At 37.2% G+C, this 19,072-nt stretch overlaps 1 protein-coding gene across 1 annotated transcript in view; it reads left to right on the top strand.

Annotated features, from left to right (window-relative positions):
* Positions 1-19,072, top strand: part of Wdr44 (WD repeat domain 44) — a 78,654-nt gene that overhangs the window by 28,627 nt on the left and 30,955 nt on the right. Inside the window, exons 2-8 of the mRNA XM_048335998.1 lie at positions 1,728-1,761; positions 8,119-8,193; positions 12,559-13,192; positions 13,592-13,722; positions 15,588-15,683; positions 16,926-17,062; positions 18,674-18,757. Coding sequence (XP_048191955.1) covers positions 1,728-1,761; positions 8,119-8,193; positions 12,559-13,192; positions 13,592-13,722; positions 15,588-15,683; positions 16,926-17,062; positions 18,674-18,757 — 1,191 coding nt within the window. The remainder of the gene's footprint in view (positions 1-1,727; positions 1,762-8,118; positions 8,194-12,558; positions 13,193-13,591; positions 13,723-15,587; positions 15,684-16,925; positions 17,063-18,673; positions 18,758-19,072) is intronic.

Genomic DNA, 19,072 nt, shown 5'->3' with positions numbered 1-19,072 from the left:
GTTTTGATTGTACTTGTATTGTTCTAGACAACAGTTTGGGGAATCTTCTTTCTTTTTTCCATATTGGAAGTGCCTCAGTTTCAGTCAACTCTATATACAAGATTTTGTTATATAACAATATAAGCTCACCAGAAAAGCCAAATAATTTGTGATACAAAATTTTTATTTCTGAGCTGATTGTGGTGGCACATACCTATAAATCCCATAATTTAGGCTGAGGCAGGGGAGTACCTGGCTATATAGCAAGACTGTCTCCAAAAAACAAAAGAAAAAGAGACAAAGATTTCAAAATATTTGAGGAAATTGCCCTTTGTTAACACAAATTTATATTGATTCAACAGTGTGGTTAAGTAGGCATTGTTTAGCCAGGTGCTAGTGACTCATGCACTAGCTACTAGTCTTGAGGACTGTGATTCAAAGCCAGTATGGGTAGAAAAGTCCAAGAGACTCCATCTCCAAAAGAGAAAGCCAAGCTGGAAGCACAGCTCAAATGGTAGAGCACCAACCAAGCAAGCAAAACTGAGGGAGAGCAGAATGTGAGGCCCTGATATCAAAGACTGATAGGGACAAAAATAATGTACTATTTTATGACAGCATCTTTAGTTTAGACAGCCTTTAAAAACATGCTAAGTAAAATTGTCTAATTCATCTTATTAGTCCTCCTATATAATAGGTATTCTACAAATGTCTAACAAAAGGGTCAATTTTCTGTTATTTGAAAATAGTTTTATATCAAACAAAGTTTTGATAAACTTTAGGAATACCGTACCAAATGTATCACCCAATTTGCCCCTAAATATGATTTTGAAGGAAATATCTTATCTCTTGTAGCCTGTTTCTGTATCTATCAAAGAGACCATGTGATTAGATGGTCTTGTAGATATATGCCTTTGAACCCAAAAGGTTGTGTCATCTGTGGTCATTGTATTCTATTTTATTTATTAATTTAAGAAATTGTTGGGTGCTGGTGGCTCACTCAGATATTCAGAAGGCTGAGATCAGGGTTGTGGTTCAAAACCAGCCCAGGCAATTAACAACAACAACAAAAAATCCAGAGGCTGGCATGTAGCTCAGTGGCAAAGTGCTTACTTATTAGCAAGTGCAATGTAAAAAGAAAAGACAAAAATAAAAATCTAGCTCAATCTACGTTTAAGGATAGTTTTTACCACTAAGAATAAAGTAATGGAAAACGAAAAATATTATCTTCAAAGGCAATATGAATTTTTACTGCCACACTAGAAATCAAAGAGGCACAACTTAAAAAGGAGTCATTCTTTGTCTCTTTTAAGTTGGTAGTAAGTTTTAAATAAAACTCATTTTGGTAGAAGTATTCAACAGGAAGTAGAACATTGGGGTAGCTATTCCAGATGGCAGTTTTAAAGTTTCCCAAAATTAGTGAAAAGTTTGTATCTTTTTGACCTGCAATTCTTCATCTAGAGAAATGTAAGGAAATTTATCAGGAAGTTGCACAAAATCTTGTTTAGGAATATGTTTGTAAGATGTCTTCCAAAAAGACAGATACACTCATCTGTAGGTGGTAATATTATGTATGGATTCTTTTAATTTTCTTCTAGATTTTTTGTGTTTTCCATATCTTTACATGCAAATGAAGCTTTTCAGTCACAAAACATGTACATTTTTAAATACAAGCTTATCTTCAATAACATAGAAATATTTTCATTGTTAGTCTTTCTATTCAACAACTCCTTCCTTTCATTTCTGAACAGGTCTCCAGGAAAAGTTGGACTTTCAGAATTCAAGGTAAGTTGTGCTTCTAGAAATTCTATACGCTTATTTATTCACTTTCTTTTTATACAATTTGTAATTTTCTTTCTTTTGCTTTCTTTTCTACTTATTTTTGTTTAACAATAATGTAATTATAATCTATATACTATTCCAGAAGTACCTATCTGAACATTATGCTATAAGAAAGGATCTATAAATAGTTTTTAGCTTTCCACTAATTTTTTTTGATGTAGTGCTTTTTTTTTTGCCCAAGTCTTAGCCTGAAATTTGTTTCCTATATAATTTACCCATAAACTCTTCTTTTGTTGTTTTGCTTTTTGCCAGTCCTGGGCCTTGAACTCAGGGCCTGAGCACTGTCCCTGGCTTATTTTTGCTCAAGGCTAACACTCTACCTCTTGAGCCACAGCACCACTTCTGGCTTTTTCTATATATGTGGTGCTGAGGAATCAAACCCAGGGCTTCATGTATGCAAGGCAAGCACTCTACTACTGGGCCATATTCCCAGCTCCTGACGTAGAACTTTTAGAGTAAAAGAACAATATAAAATAATTAGTGTATTCAGGCATAAATACTAAATAACCAAAACATTTATATCTTTCTTATGGGCACATGTATTAACACAGTCACTACAAATAAAAATTCATCCTCACCTTAAATCCAAACAAAGGAATTTGTTCTTGAAACATACTGTTGGGAGTTTTTTGTTTTTGTTCTGGGGATCAAATCAAGGGCCTGGCATATGCAAGATACAGGCCCTAATGCTGAGCTATACCCTAAACCCTAAGAGTAAGCCATTTAAGTACAAGAATATCATATACTACAAACATATATAGATTTCATTGTATATAACACACACATACATACACACACACACATAGAGGAAGGGAGAGAGGAATGTTCTTGAATATGGTCTATTTTTTCAGTTCTAGTATATCTTCTAGTATATATATATATATATATTTTTTTTGCCAGTCCTGGGGCTTGAATTCAGGGCCTGAGCACTGTCCCTGGCTTCTTTTTGCTCAAGGCTAGCATACTCTACCACTTGAGCCACAGCGCCACTTCTGGCCGTCTTCTATATATGTGGTGCTCAGGAATCGAACCCAGGGCTTCATGTATACGAGACAAGTGCTCTTGCCACTAGGCCATATTCCCAGCCCACTCTAGTATATTTCTTGTTGTTGTTGTTTGTCATGAGACTTCTACTCAGAGCCTAGACACTGTCCCTTAGCTTTTGCACCCAAGGCTAGTGCTCTACCACTTGAGTCACAGCTCTACTTCCACCTTTTTTGGTGATTAATTGGAAATAAGAGTCTCCAGGACTTTACTGCCTGTGCTAGCTTTGAATTCAATTCTCAAATATCAGCCTCTTGAGTAGCTAGGATTATAGGTGCGAACCACCAGCACCCAGCTACTTACTATTTTATACATATTGGGTGCTAGTCTAATACAGTGTACTGTATTTATATGGAATATTCTATACATGAATGAGTTTCAATACCAAGTTGTTGGAAAGGAGGTTAACTATAGAAAATGTCTACTTTGTGGTTGCATTTATATGAAGTTCAAAAAACATGTCATATTTAATAATGTGTTGTTGAGACATTGTTTAAAGGTAGACCATTTAAAGATAATAGGAAAGAAGAGCAAAAGAATGCTAAACACAAGATGTGAGCTATCATTACTCTCTCAGGAGGGGAGTTTGTAGTATAGAATGGAGAGCCATACACAAGAGACTTGAAACCTATGGTAACGTTCTTTTTGTTAAACTAGATGCTTAAAAGGCAGCATAATTTTGTGTTCCCTATTTTCTATAAAATGATATTACTTCAGAATTTAACGAAAATAGTTTTAAAAATAATACATGTGCATGGTTAACATTTGCCCAGAGCAAAAGGTATGTGGTTCAAAATGTAGCCTTTTTTTTCTGTTCCACTTCTTCTACCTCCTAGTCTCCATAACCAGAGACAATTGCCTTTTATGTTTACAGATTTGAAAAGCTACTTAGCTCTAAGATATTTTTAGGTAACAAGTAGCTCTGGGGAATTTACTTTATCTCAGTAATTATAGGTTGATCTTTAACTTGAACAAAGCTAGCTGGCATATATATGTAAATAAATACAGAGTTGAATAGTGTTCCATTTTTGCTTTTTAATTTAGGTTATTATAATAAGCTACAAAGCTATATAAAGAGATTCTGTGTATTTTTTACCCACTGTCCTCAGTGGGTATATCTTATAGTACAGTATTAACACTAGTGATTTGACATTGGTACAATGTGAGTGTATAAATGTACGTTAGTTTATCCCATGTATATGTGTATGTTGTCACCACAATCAAGATTCAGAACTGTTACCACATAGATCTCCGTTTAATGCTTCCCTTTTACAGTCACACTACCCAGCCCTCCACATCATCAGTAAATATGTTTTTCATTTCTATTTTTTTTCATTTTGAGAGTGTCTTATAAATGAATTCATACAGTACGTGACCTTTTGAGATTAGGTGAAAGGATTGAGATTCATCAAATTTGTAGAACACAGTATACACCACAAGAAGGTTGGAGGAAAGCGGACAAGAGAATAGTAGAGAAAAGCTTCGGAAGAGAGATAGAACTTGTTCCCACTATTTGGAAATTCAGAGAAATTTGCCTGAGTAGATAGAAGAAAATTGGGAAAACATTGCATGTTAGGAAACAGTTTGAGCTGGTGCTGGTGGCTTACATCTGTAATCCTAGCTACTCAGGAGGCTGAGATCTGAGGGTCATGGTTCCCAGACAGCTGGGCAGAAAAGTACTGGTGAGACTCCAAAAACCAGAAGTGGTACTGTGTCCCATATGGTAGAGCGCTAGCCTTGAGCACAAAGAGGCTCAGGGACAGGGTCCGCATCCTGAGTTCAAGCTCCACAACTGATAAAAAAAGAAAAAAGGAAACCCTATGAATCAATGTGTGAAAGTATAGGATTATCTGGGAGCACTGTGTGACCGGTATAATAGTTTCAGTCGTAGAATGCTAGAAGAACAGATCAGGTCAAGAAACATGGCCTTCTAGGATTTTGAAGAAAAACATTAGTCACTTTATATCTTACATAGTTGTACTGGCCATATTTTTTGTTTATGTGTTGATTTTTGTTTTTTATTTATTTTTGTTTTATTTTTTAATATATTTATTATTGTAAAGGTGGTATACAGAGGGTTACAGTTGCATAAGTCAGGTAATGAGTACATTTCTTTTTGAACTATGTCACCCCTTCCCTCATTCTATCCCAGTTTTTCCCTCTCGTCCCCACCTACAAGTTGTATAGTACATTTCCAACATAGTGTCTAGTGAGTATTGTTGTTTTAAGATAAGCTCTTGCTAAATAGCCTAGGCTGACCTCCTGCCTCAGCCTCCAAAGTGCTGGGAGTTTAGGCATGAACTGCCACATCTACCCGGTCAGTTGGTCACTTGCCCCCCACCCCTCCGTGAAAATAGAAATGTGGAGGAAAGGAACTTAAGTGTAGAGAAAGCAGTTTAGAGGCTATTGAAATGTTATCATATGAAACTCAACCATGAGAATAGCATGAAAGGAATGGATGTATACATCAGCCATTCATTTAATGTTTCCCTTTCTTATATCCTAAGCAAAACAATAGTGTCAGTCACATTTTTAAATGTTTTAGGTATCACTTTAGTCATTATTGTTTCTTCCTCCTTTACTATTAAGAATTAGAAGTGACTTGAATTCTTTTTTTAATAATTACTTATTTATTGTCAAAGTGATGTACAGAAGGGGACTTGAATTCTTTCAAACCTGAATTCCTTAAATTTTAAATTAATACATTCAGCTTAGTGTTCTTTAATGAATAATAAGCAATGATATGCAGGTACAGATCATTTTTGTACAAGTTATTTGTGAATTATGAGTTTTCATTTTCAAGGTATAACTTTGTTGGGTGTGCTTATGAAAATTAAAAAGCCCAAATATTACAAAGAAGAAAGTGCAAGCAGCCCTAATAACCACTGCTAGTGGAGCAAGTTATGACATGAATTGCAGGAAGTTGATTAACTTATTGAATCTTTTTTTTTTAACTCAGGGCCTGGGCACTGTCCTTGAGCTCTGGTTCAAGGCTACAGCTCTGCCACTTTGAGCCACGGTGCCACTTCTGGTTTTCAGATCTTGAGTCCAAGCCCCTGGAGTGGCAAAAAAAAAGCTATAAAACATATATTACCACTAAATATCTAGTAATGAGCAATCAGAGGAGAATTTGATGAAAATAAATGGAATAAGAATAAGGATTGGATGTGTTTTTTCTAATTTGCATTGCGTGTGTGTGTGTGTGTGTGTGTGTGTGTGTGTGTGTGTGTGTGTGTGTGTTTGTACTGGGGCTTGAATTCAAGGCCTTGAGCTCTCACTCAGAAAGCTATGGCTAGTACTCTACCACATGAGCCACACCTTTAGTTTGGGGGGTTTTGCTGGTTAATTGGAAGCAAGAATGTTTGAGATTTGTCTGGGCTGCCTTTGAACACCATTTTTACTTCTCAGCCTCTGTAGTAGCTAGGTTTATAGACATGAGCCACTAATGCTTGGCTGGATTGACTGTTCTTAATGATAATCAGCTTTCTAATATTCTGTCTCCCTTATCAAGGTTTTCTTACTAATTCATCAGTTTCTTTTTACTAGATTTTCTTTAATTTAAAACCAGGAATCAGGCACTGGATGGTTCATGCCTCTTATCTTCACTACTCAATGTTCATTCCACAGATTATTTTTTGTTGCCAGCACTATTTCAGATACTAGATAGACAAGTGGCAAACACAAGAAACAAGGTCCATGTTCTCATGAAACTGGCATTCCAGTGGACCAGGCAAGGGAGAACAATTAAGCAAATAAATTTTGAATAGTGAGAAGTCATCCTAAGTCAGTCAGTGAAGGCTTTTCTATTTAAAATGTCACTTGAGCTGCCACCCTAATGACAACCACCCGTTTGGCTGGAGTGTAGTAGGGGATGGAGAAAAGGGGAGATGAGAAGTGTAGAAGATATCAAATGTGTTTGCAAGAACCCTGCCAACTATGGGAGAGTTTGGAATCTAATACTTCCATAATTTTGTTTTTCCTTTGGAAGAATCTAAAAGTAATGGTGATCTCTAAATGTTGGAGAAGAATTCAGTGAAGAATTTTTCAGAATGAAGATATTTCAATATAATCAGAGATTTCATTAATACATTAAATTCATGATAATCTCTGGAGTAATTTTATTATGAAGCCTATCATAATCATATCCTGGTACTTGTGTGAAATGCCACCTTAATTGTTTTGTGGACATCTTTATATGTGTTGGGTAGCTAACACATCTCTCAAAAATAGAGAGATCTTCCTCTAAGAAATTCTATAATACAAGTCCAGAATTATGAATTATTTCTCTCTCAGTATCAGTAGCACCATCCAAATTACTGTCATTTTATAAATGTAAAAAATGGTTTAAGATGGAAAGAATATGGTGTTAAGGCTTTCAAATATGATTCCTTATTATACTCTAATTTTTCCCCAGCAGAAATGCCATATTCATTCTATATTCTCTAACCTCTCATATGTGTGTATAAAATGTGTGTATATATATATATATATGTTTGTATGTATGTATTTATGTGTGTATTTTTGGTGAAATTTAATGCCTTTTTACATAAAGCATAGAGAATTAAAATGAACTATTCTCTGAATGTGCTTTTCTGCATCCTTTTCTCTTTACATATTTTTGGAATAACACTTTGAGAAAAATAATTATACTTTGTTTAAATCTTTAATTTGTTGCACCTACAAAGGCACTTAGAAGATTTGCTTACTACAGTTTTTGTGGGTTGTTGTTTTTTGGGGTTGTTTTTGTTTTATCGGTGGTGGGGCTTGACCTTGGGGCCTGGGCACTGTCTCTGAGCTTTTTCACTCAAAGCTAGCCCTCTACCACTTTGAGCCACAGTGCCAGTTCTCATTTTCTAGTGGTTAATTGGAGATTAGAGTCTCGCACACTTTCCTGCCCAGGCTGACTTTGAACCACAGTCCTCACGTCTCAGCCTCCTAGGTAGCTAGTATTACAGAGGTGAGCCACCATTACCAGGCTTTTACAGTTTTTTAATGTTAAAAATTTGGGCAGGTTTTCATATTTGAAGGTAAATATTCTGTTGCATCAGAAATATATGAAATTGGAGAATGTCAGCCTTTTTGTGCAAATCACATTTTCCCAGTTGGTATAAAATCTCTGGGCATCTATCAATATAAAGACATCTAAGTCCTTTATGAGACTTCATTAACGCTGCATTTTCTTATTTGTCCTTTTTCTTTTCAGGAGATTTTTAAAGAAAAGAAGTAATCATTTGGTCTTTTTCTTTTCTTTAACAGGAATCTGAGAGCATTGCATATGATGTTGAAAATGAGTCCCCTATACAAGAATTGAAACAAGATGTGTCTAAGAAGGTTGGAAAGATACAATATCAGTATTATAGTGTATAACACATTCATATAGCTTTGTTTTTTGTTTTGGGTTTTTTTTTTCTGTCGGTTGTGAGGCTTGAATCCTGGGCCTGGGCACTGCCCCTGATCTCATCAGCTCAAGGCTGTCACTTTGCCACTTTGTGCCACAGCACCACTTCCAGTTTGCTGGTGGTTATTTGGAGATAAGAGTCTCACCAACTTTCCTTCCTGGGCTGATTTTGAACCATAATCCCAAGATCTCGGTCTCCTGAGTAGCTAGGATTACAGGCATGAGCCACCATTGTCCGGCTTTATATAGCATATTTAAACAACATTTTCTATTTTTTTTGGCATAGTGCCTTGTACATGGTGAATATTCAGTAAATATTTCTAGAATATGTCATTTTTATAATGGAAGGCACATCAGGCTTTTAGGAGTCTTTTTCATCTTCTAATTGATAATGTGTCCTTGAAACAACATTTTATAGTATGTTTTATGCTTTATATTTTTATTTTATTAGTATAAACTATAGCTACTCTTGAGATTGCTATCAGTAGTTACAGGTATTCAAAGGTTGCATCAAATCCTGATGTCTTTAAGAGTCACAGGTTCCAAAAATGTCTCACTCTGATAGTGCTTTTAACACCATTTAAAGAATCAATTCTTTGCTGAAAAAGTGGCTCAACTGTAACAGCACTTGCCTAGCAAGCATGAGGCCATAAGTTCAAAGCTCAATACCACCAAGGAGAAAAAAAATGAATCAATTCTATGAAGGTTCAGAGGTGAATTTACTTGAAAGGTATGGCAGTGATAGACCTACCATGGGCCTGCATTCAATCTTTTTTTTTTTTTTTTTTTGGCCAGTCCTGGGCCTTGGACTCAGGGCCTGAGCACCATCCCTGGCTTCTTCCCCCTCAAGGCTAGCACTCTGCCACCTGAGCCACAGCGTCCCTTCTGGCCGTTTTCCATATATGTGGTGCTGGGGAATCAAACCGATAGCTTCATGTGTAGGAGGCGAGCACTCTTGCCACTAGGCCATATTCCCAGCCCTGCATTCAATCTTTAGCACTATAAAATAGAAGAAATGAGTGCATGTATGAATGAATGAATGACAATTATGAGATTATTTGTTAAAGACTAGTTAGTTCATTGACAGAGTAATTACCTTGGGTGGTTAAGACCCTTGGTTCAATCTCTAGTGCCTCAAAAACAAAAAAGAATTATAAGCCAAAAACTCAGGCCTAACTCTGTAAGAACTACTTATCTGGGGCAGATACAGTAAATATGCCAAGATAACTCCTATTTCCTGTACTTCTATTAGCATTCATATCGTAATGGAAGTTGAAAAAAGAAAGAGGTTGTTCTTAGAGTGAGAATTTAGGGAAGACATGATTTCTGATCTTGACCCCTCTTTTGCATAGACAGTTCTGTTATGCACAGTGATTATTATTGCAAACCTTTATGTTCACCTAAGGTCTGCTATAACCACTCACATTGCCCTCACTTTCAGCAGATAACATTTTCTCCTCTTAAATGTAGACCTGGAACACTAAGAAGCCTCAATCGATACCTTTCTATCATTTCCTATTTCCATTACCTGCAACCTTATTTTTATCCCTTACCTCCTTTTTACATCTTCCGTGTGGATAATCCAGTATTTTTCCCCCATCTAAAGTAGCATTGTTGTAGTTAATTGATGTAGAAAACTGGGTAAAATTAACAACAGTGCCCAGGCAGTGTTGAGCCTTGCCTCTAGCCCATTTTTACACTTTTTTTTAGTTGTTTTTGTTTTTTTGAGGTAAGCAATTGCTTTATACCCTGGCCAGCACGGGCTGTGATCCTCCTACTTGTGCTTCCCCTTGTTCCTGAGGATAACAGGCCTTTGCCATTGTGCCTATCCATTGAATGAGATGGAGTCTAGAGAACTTGAACCTGTTCTTGAAATCCCCTGATCTCTGCTTCCCAAATAACTAGCACTATAGTTTTGAGCCCCATGCCCCGCTAAAACTCTTTATATATAAACTTCACCTCTAATACTTACTTTTGTAAACGAGAAATAATTCAGTTACTGAATAAAGCCTGTGTGTTGTTGAGGAATACACACACACACACACACACACACACACACACACACACAGCCTTTTTTCTCCAAAGAAGAATTTTTTGTTACAAGGCTTGAACTCAGGCCCTGAACTCTTTTGCTCAAGGCTAGCTCTCTACCACTTTGAGAGCCACAGCTCCACTTCTGGCTTTTGAGTGGTTAATTGCAGGTAAGAGACCATTTATACCCAAGTTTGTTTTGTTTTGTTCTGCTTCTGGTGCTAAGGATCAAATCCAAAGCCTCACAAATGCTAGGCAGGTACCAAACAAAAATTACTATTAATACCATATATACATATAAATATGTATTTTATTTTTACACCTCCACATGTTTACACTGTATTCCATTCAGTCTCATACCCTTACTAGACCACATTAGAGGTCTCCATGTATTCACTTCTTAATCATTCTTTTTTTTCTTATTTAAACTCATTATATCTGATTCTTGTTGTCACTAAGGTCCTCAGTGCTCAGTAACTCTAGTTGGGAAACTGAGTCACAGCCATCCTGGCAATTGGCCAGGTGCTGGGGGCCGTTGTTTTCATAAACATCCTGGAGCCTAACCAGAAGATGGGAGGTGCTGTCCACCCACCTCCAAGGCCTCGAGGTGAGAAGAGCCATCCTTTGAATTGCAGGTGCTTGGCTCAATGGGGAGAGCCAGGAGGGCCCTGCTTCAGGGAATAGGTAGATACATTCTGTTGTTTAGCACCAGAGGAGCTCATAACATGTGGCCTTTGTCTTTCAAAGCTTAGTGTGAGCTCTGTTTGGAGGCTGCAGGCGTCTGTAATTGCCCCTCTGCAGACTGCTAGCACTCCAGTTAAAGACTCCAAAATTCGACCTCTCAAAATGTAGCTTTTCTATTTTCTCATGACTAGATTTATATATCTGATCTAGGGTACAACATAACCACTGGTTTAAAAAAAAGGGTAATTTCTAGAGTTAGAAATTGAAAGATAGAAGAAAACCATTATATATAATACACTAAAAAAATAGATGAATTCTATGGATCAGTAGTAATATTGAGTTCTAATCAGCATGGAAGTTTGCTAAACCAGATCAGGATGGGTCAGCGACAGATTTCATTAACTATTTCATTAAGTTAATGAAGCTAAGAAACTGAGAAAGCAGAAGTTATCCATTGTTGGGTGTAGGGGAAGGATGAGTATGATGGGAGAGTAAATATGTTAGTAATGACAAGATGGGGTAAATAACATATTTTTCTTTTAAATATCAGTAGAAAATACAGATTGCCTGGGTATATTGGATGTGAGGCAAGGTGGCACCTACGCCATTAGTTAGAATATTGAAGTATTTGATGTAGTCTGCATTTTCTGGCTTTTTCTAACAAACTTGATTTCATACCTAAACAAGGTAAGTTCTTTTTTTGTGCCAGTCCTAGGGCTTTAACTCAGGGCCTGAGCACTGTCCCTGACTTCTTTTTGCTCAAGGCTAGCACTCTACCACTTGAGTTATGTGGTGCTGAGGAATCGAACCCAGGGCTTCATGTATACGAGGCAAACACTCTACCACTAGGCCATATTCCCAGCCCCAAGGTAAATTCTTATCCTCGATGAATTTTATTTCTCAATGTTTTGTTAACAAAGCAAATAGGTGGTTATTGCATCTAATTTGGCATACTTATGACTTAGTATTAATGAGCATTTAGACTTGTACTTGATTTTACAAAGTTGAATTTTTGAAACGATATACTAACACTTTTTAGCTATTGTAATGTTTGAGAGTATAAATTTTGGAATCAAGACTGACCTTGGACAAATCACTTGGCCACTCCCTGCCTTTGTTTCCTCATTTTGTAATGGTACAATGTTATAAGGTTGTTGCCAAGATTTAAGTATATGCTATATTAGCCAGGTACAGTTGTTGATGCCTGAATACAAGCTGCTTAAGAGGCAGAGATTGAGAGGATCACAGCTTGTAGCCAGTTAGTGAAATTCCATCTTAACCAATAAAGCTGAGTGTGGTAGTGCACATCTCTCATCCCAGACAGGATCACAGTGTGAGGCCAGCATCAGAAAGAAATGTAGGACCCTACCTGAAAAATAAGTAGAGCAGAAATGGCTGGGAACATAGATCAAGTGGCAGAATATCTTCCTATGAGTGTGAACCCTGAGTTCAAACTCTAGTACTGAACATAAGCACACATATATACATGAAATGTTAAGAACATTGGCTGGTACTTAGCTTTTGTTGTATCTTGTAGATACTTAGTTTCTTTAAAAAAAAAGCCCTTTTTAACCTTTCATTAGATAATTGACAGTATTATTGAGGAGCGTCAGAAAGTGCTTCAGCTTGAAGGTGACTCTTTGGATTCTGAAGAAAAAGGACTCTCTGATCAAGCTGCTGCCAGTCCTGCTGTACCTGAGACAGATCTTATTAATATACCTGGACTGTTAGCTATAGAACAAGTACTACAGGAAGATTCCAAAAAGGCAGAGAGGCAGAATATGTTTGAAGAAACTGAATTGGAATCTAAAAAATGTTCTTCTCCTGTTGACACCTGTGAGAAGATGGATGAAACCACTGACATAACTGAACTAAGTTCCACTGAACAGTTTAATGTGCCTGAAATGGAAACAGAAACATTGAACAAGGAAGCAATGGAAGTCAAAGAAAGTGATGTTCTAGATCCTGCCTCCTCAGACTCTTTCTCTACTAAAGAACTTGCTGCTGTGGAAGAAGTAGCTCCTGCCAAACCCCCAAGACACCTCACTCCAGAACCTGATATTGTAGCTAGCACCAAGAAGCCTGTTCCAGCACGCCCACCCCCTCCAACTAATTTCCCACCTCCTAGACCCCCACCGCCCTCTCGACCTGCTCCACCACCAAGAAAAAAGAAAAGCGAACTGGAATTTGAAGCTCTGAAAACACCTGATCTAGATGGCAAGTATTAATTTTGAAATAACTATGTGGATGGGAGGGATTTGAAAGTAGAAATTCTTTTAACTTTCTGCTTTTGTTTCAGTTCATGCTATGTAAAACCACACTAATGGCCATGTTGTAATAAATACACAAAAGTAAAATATTTTCTACTGCTTTTATGAGCAGTTAGACATATAAATGGTATAATCTTGAGGAAGTTGAATAACATGTTTGATCCATATGTTTCCACATTTAAAAAAAAAACCACAAGAATAATAAAACCACTTTCTTCACAGGCTTTTTTGTAAGAATAAAACAAAAAAAGTTTAAAACACTTTTAAGTAATATATAAACATATATAAATGATTGTTGTTATTGTCATTATTATAATTATTACTGTTATTATCATTATCATTTTAGTACCTAAAGAGAATATTACATCTGATTCTCTCCTAACTACCCACCTGGCTTCAGAGAGTACACTTAGGGATTCCCAGCCTTCTCTTGATTTGGCAAGTGCTACCAGTGGAGATAAAATAGTTACAGCCCAGGTTAGTGAATTACTGTTATATTTCATATAGGACTTATCAAACTTTCTGCAACTCGATTTATTGTTGAACTCTCTTTCTTCTCCTGGCCAAATATTTCCTCATCCCTAAACCTGGTCTTCTAAATTCCCTTGTCTAGCTCTGCTACTAACTAGCTGGATTAACGTAGTAAACTACTTAGCATCCATGTCTCAGATGCCCCGCTAATAGAATGAAAATGTACTCTTCTTGAGCGTTATATGCAAGGTTGTAATGAGCTAAATTACACCAACTTATGTGCCAGGTAGTAGTATTAAACATGATTCTTGCTGGGCACTGGAGGTCCATGCTTGTACTCCAGCTACTCAGTCAGGAGGCTGAGACCTGAGGATCACAGTTCAAAGCCAGCCTGAGCTGGAACGTCTGTGAGACTTTTTTCTCCAATTAATCACCAAAAAAGCTGGAAGTGGAGCTGTGACTCAATTGGTAGAGTGCTAGCCTTCAGGGAAAAAAGAAACACTCAGGGACAGTGCTCAGGACCAGCAATAAAAAGAAAAAAGTTCCTTACAGTGATCTTTTATTTTACTGATATTAAAAATAAGTTCCTTTTCCTAATCTTAAAATATCTCATATACTAGGTAATGGGCTATGTAAAAGACCAGATAACATTTTATCACAGACAAAATTTGGACCTCGGGTTTACTTATATGGTAGGTGAGGTGTGGCAGGATACCAAACTGGGGACTATGACTATCTTGTTGAAGCCTTAATTCAGAAGTCAATAGAAAGCCTTTTTCGGGGGGGGGGCACTCCTGGGGCTTGGACTCAGGGCCTGAGCACTGTTCCTGGCTTCTTTTTTTGCTCAAGGCTAGCACTCTACCAGTTCAGCCACAGCGCCACTTCTGGCTTTCTCTGTGTATGTGGTGCTGAGGAATCAAACCCAGGGCTTTATACCTGCCAGGCAAGCACTCTGCTGCTAATGGGCAGCCTATTTTTAAAGTCTGAACATGGAGTTTACATTTTTTTGACTAAGGATGTTCTTTATATTATAGAGCATTGTTTAAAAATGTAGATAAATATACAAACTTTTCTTGTGTGCCCTGGTCCTGGGGCTTGAAGGCTAGCTCTCTACCACTTGAGCCATAGGGCCACTTCCAGTTTTCTGGTTCTTAATTGGTGTTAAAAGTCTCACGGACTTTCCTGCCCCCGCTGGCTTTGAACACGATCCTCAGGTCGCAGCCTCCTGAGTAGTTTGTATTACAGGCATGAGCCATCAGCACTGGGCCCAAATTTTCTTTTTTTTGTGGGGGGGGCGGGCTGTCCTGCGGCTTGAACTCAGGGCCTGAGCACTGTCCCTGGCTTTGTTTTGCTCAAGGCTAGCACTCTGCCAACTTGAGCCATAGTGCCACTTCTGGCCTTTTCTATATATGTGATGCTGAGGAATTGAACCTAGGGCTTCATTTATATGAGGCAAGCACTCTTGGCCACTAGGCCATATTCCCAGCCCCCCAAACTTTCTTAATGTGAACAAAATAAGCTTAAGTTGTTTACTGGGATCTTACAGAACAATAGTTTTGCAACACCTTCCTTGGAGCTAACTATGTATGTCCTGAATTAATAGCAATCCTAGTCAAGAACTGCTGTTCAGCCAAGGTCAAATAGAACACTTATTCATTTTTAAGAGTACTGAAGTATTATTTCATGGGCAGCAATAGTTTGGGCATCTAATGGATTTCAGTATGCTGGGACTAATAAGTGTTTCATTTAAATTTTCAGTAGACTCCATTATCAAAATTCTAGAATTCTGTAAAATGGTATGTGGGAATGAATAATTGAAATGGATAGAAATTGATTCCAACTACTTTCTGTTTATAAAATTATAATTTTAGGAAAATGGAAAAGCACCTGATGGGCACACAATAGCAGGTGAAGTGATGGGTCCTCAGAGACCCAGATCCAACTCCGGGAGAGAACTTACTGATGAGGTAGAATTTAAATTCTTTTTATATGTGAGAACATAAACTATATAACAGTCAAAGTGGGAAGATAAGAAACTTATGTGGAGATTGATGGTGGTGATGGTGTCACAGCAATGTGAAATTACTTAATAACCCTGAACTACATACTTGAAAATAGTTACTTTTCCTTGTATAATTTATCACAATCAATGCCTTCTTTTAAATTACCATTTAGTATTTATACATATTTACAGATTAAAGACTAGTGATTTGATCCATGTGTATAATGTACAATGATCAAATTAAGGTGGTTAGTATTTTAATTTTTTTAAGCAGTTATCATTTCACTGTGGGGAACTTTGGACTCATATAGTTATTTTGAAATACATAATAAATTATTGACAGGCTAAAAGTCATGTTCATAAATGAAAAGTGAGGATGTCTTAGTTTGGGGGCTTTCTTGCTATGCTGAATCTTGCATCTCAGACTTAACACTTATCCTTTCACACTGGCATAATGCGGAATAAATAAATTGAAATCAAAATCCATATTTTTATAAAAATTGTGTTTAAAAAGAACTTGATTCCTGGTACTACTAGCTCATACCTAGCCACTTAGAAGGCTGCGATCTGAATGCTCATAGTTCAAAGCCAGCCTGGGCAGAAAAGACCATGAAACTGTCTCCAACGTAACTAGCACAAAGCCATGTTGGAGGTCTTGCTGTAGCCAAGCAAGCAAGTTCACATGTTCTCCAAGTGAATGTGAGACACTCAGTTCAAACCTCAGTACTACCAAAAACCATCATAAAAGGAATAAGTATGGATATATGCTATCACCTTGATGAACATTGAAACAACATGTCAAAGTGGAAGAATGCAGTCACAAAAGCTATAGGCCCATATGATTGGATTTATGTGAAATGTCAAGAGTAGACATCCAAAGAGATGGAAAGAAAGTAGATTAGTAATTACCAGGGACCAGTACAAAAGGGAAACTAGTTGTGTCTGCTAATGGATAAGAGATTCTCTTTTATGAAAATGTTCTTACTTTGTAGTAATGGTTTTGCAACTCTCAGTATACTAAAAGCCATTAAATTATATGGTTTAAGTGCATTCATTACATGGCATATCTCAATATATCTCAATAAAGATATTAGAAATTATTGTGCACTGTAGTAGATATGTGTAGACACTCTACATGTTTTAGGCTTCTGTAGATTAAAAAAGATAATTAAATTGTAGGTCATCTTGGTGTTATTTTTTACCCCAGGAAATTTTAGCTAGTGTAATGATTAAGAACCTAGACACTGGAGAAGAAATACCTTTAAGTCTTGCTGAAGAGAAACTGCCAACAGGTATTAATCCTCTGACTCTACATATCATGAGAAGAACCAAGGAATATGTAAGGTATGGCATAATGTTCTTTATCATGTGTAGTATTTTGCAGTGGTGAAAATGTCTGTGTATGAACTACTACAGTCCCTAATTTAGTTATGTCCATTTTTCTCTTTTAATCTGAAATTAAAATTAGGCAATGGGTTTATTTTTTATATTCTCCCTTACAGTTATACAGTTACTTGGGAAAAAATATTTAAATCTTAAATCCCATACTATTTTATTTCTCTTCTTATAAAATGATTTTTGTGACAGTAGAGAGTATAAAAACATTGAGACTAAGGAGTCATGTGGAGCCAGGCACTGGTGGCTCACGCCTGTAATCCAAGCTACTCAGAAGGCTAAGATCTGAGGATCATGGCTTGAAGCCCGCCCAGGCAGGAAAGTCCATGAGACTCTTATCTCCATCTAATCACAGAAAAAGCCGGAAGTGATGCTGTGGCTCAAGTGGTATATTACTAGCCTTAAACAAAAGGATCCCAGGAACAGCACCCAGGCCCAGAGTTCAAGCCCCAGGACTGGAAAAAAAAGTCATGTAGGGTGAATAGTCTTCTGAAACCTGATTGTAAAGATGATAAATTTTGGGCTGGGGATATAGCCTAGCGGCAAGAGTGCCAGCCTCGGATACACGAGGCCCTAGGTTCGATTCCCCAGCACCACATATACAGAAAACGGCCAGAAGCGGCGCTGTGGCTCAAGTGGCAGAGTGCTAGCCTTGAGCGGGAAGAAGCCAGGGACAGTGCTCAGGCCCTGAGTCCAAGGCCCAGGACTGGCAAAAAAAAAAAAAAAAAAAAAAAAAGATGATAAATTTTATAAGTATCTGCATCATTTTTGTGTAGTACATGGCTTTGTAGTGAGATTTTATGGAAAGCTAAGAAATACTTTTTTTTTTTGGTGTATATGGTACTAGGGATGAATCCAGGGCCTCACACATGCTAGGTAGGCAAGCACTGTACTACTTGAGCCATGCCTTCAGCCCTTTATTTGTATTTTTATTGGGGTTTTTTTTTGCCTGTCCAAAGCCTTGAACTTAAGGCCTGGGTACTGTCCCTGAGCTTCTATTGCTTGACGCTAGCACTCTACCACTTGAGCCACAGTGCCACTTCTGGCTTTTTCTATATATGCAGAGCTGAGGAATTGAACCCAGGGCTTCATGCATACAAGGCAAGCACTCTACTACTAAGCCACATTCCCAGCCCTTGTATTGTTTTTTGATAAGGTCTTGTCCAGGTTTACCCTCAGTTGGTGAACCTCCTGCCTCTCCTTCCTGAATGGACCACCATGTCTAGCTAAAAGCCCTCTTACTAAACTTAATTCTGGTAAGCTTGGATGAATGTATCTACAAATGAAATTATTGTTTCTATGTAATATATTTGCACAGCACAAAAAGCCTTGTTTTTAGTAAGCTTTTCAGAAGTTACTAAATTGCATTCACTTACATTTTGAACATTTGCACCTTTCTTACAGATTCTATTCTTTAACCTCTGAAGCTTTTAAATCTCAGTATAATCATTAAGTTAAAATGATATAAAATTTATCAGTATAGTATTTTATTCTTATTAGCTGGTTATAGAGTAAGTGTAGTAGTAATGGTTTCATTGAAATAACTATCCCTTCTTGTAGTAATGACGCAGCTCAGTCAGACGATGAAGAGAAGCTACAGTCTCAAGCAACAGATACTGATGGTGGACGGTTAAAACAGAAAACGTGAGTTATAGTACATCTTTTTTCTTCTTCTTAATATACACTTTTAAATTTTTCACCAAACCTGGGGTTTGAACTCAGAGCCTCATGTTTGCTAAGCAGGCCTTTTTCTTCTTTTTAAGTATTTCTTAGAAAAATATGAGAACTCCCAATTTGTTTGAAATCTATGTTCTGTCCACTTTGTGTGACCACCTACTGCTATTACTCCCAGGCATCAACCAACATGATTATGAATTCCTAGAAACTGTATTGGTCAATTTTAAGGCGTCTGTCAAACAAATAAAGGACCAATAAGTTTCACATTATTTTTCTAGTGAT

The sequence above is a fragment of the Perognathus longimembris genome, chromosome 28 (assembly GCF_023159225.1).
Source record: "Perognathus longimembris pacificus isolate PPM17 chromosome 28, ASM2315922v1, whole genome shotgun sequence".
NCBI lineage: Eukaryota > Metazoa > Chordata > Mammalia > Rodentia > Heteromyidae > Perognathus > Perognathus longimembris.
This window is presented reverse-complemented; position numbering and strand designations above follow the sequence as displayed.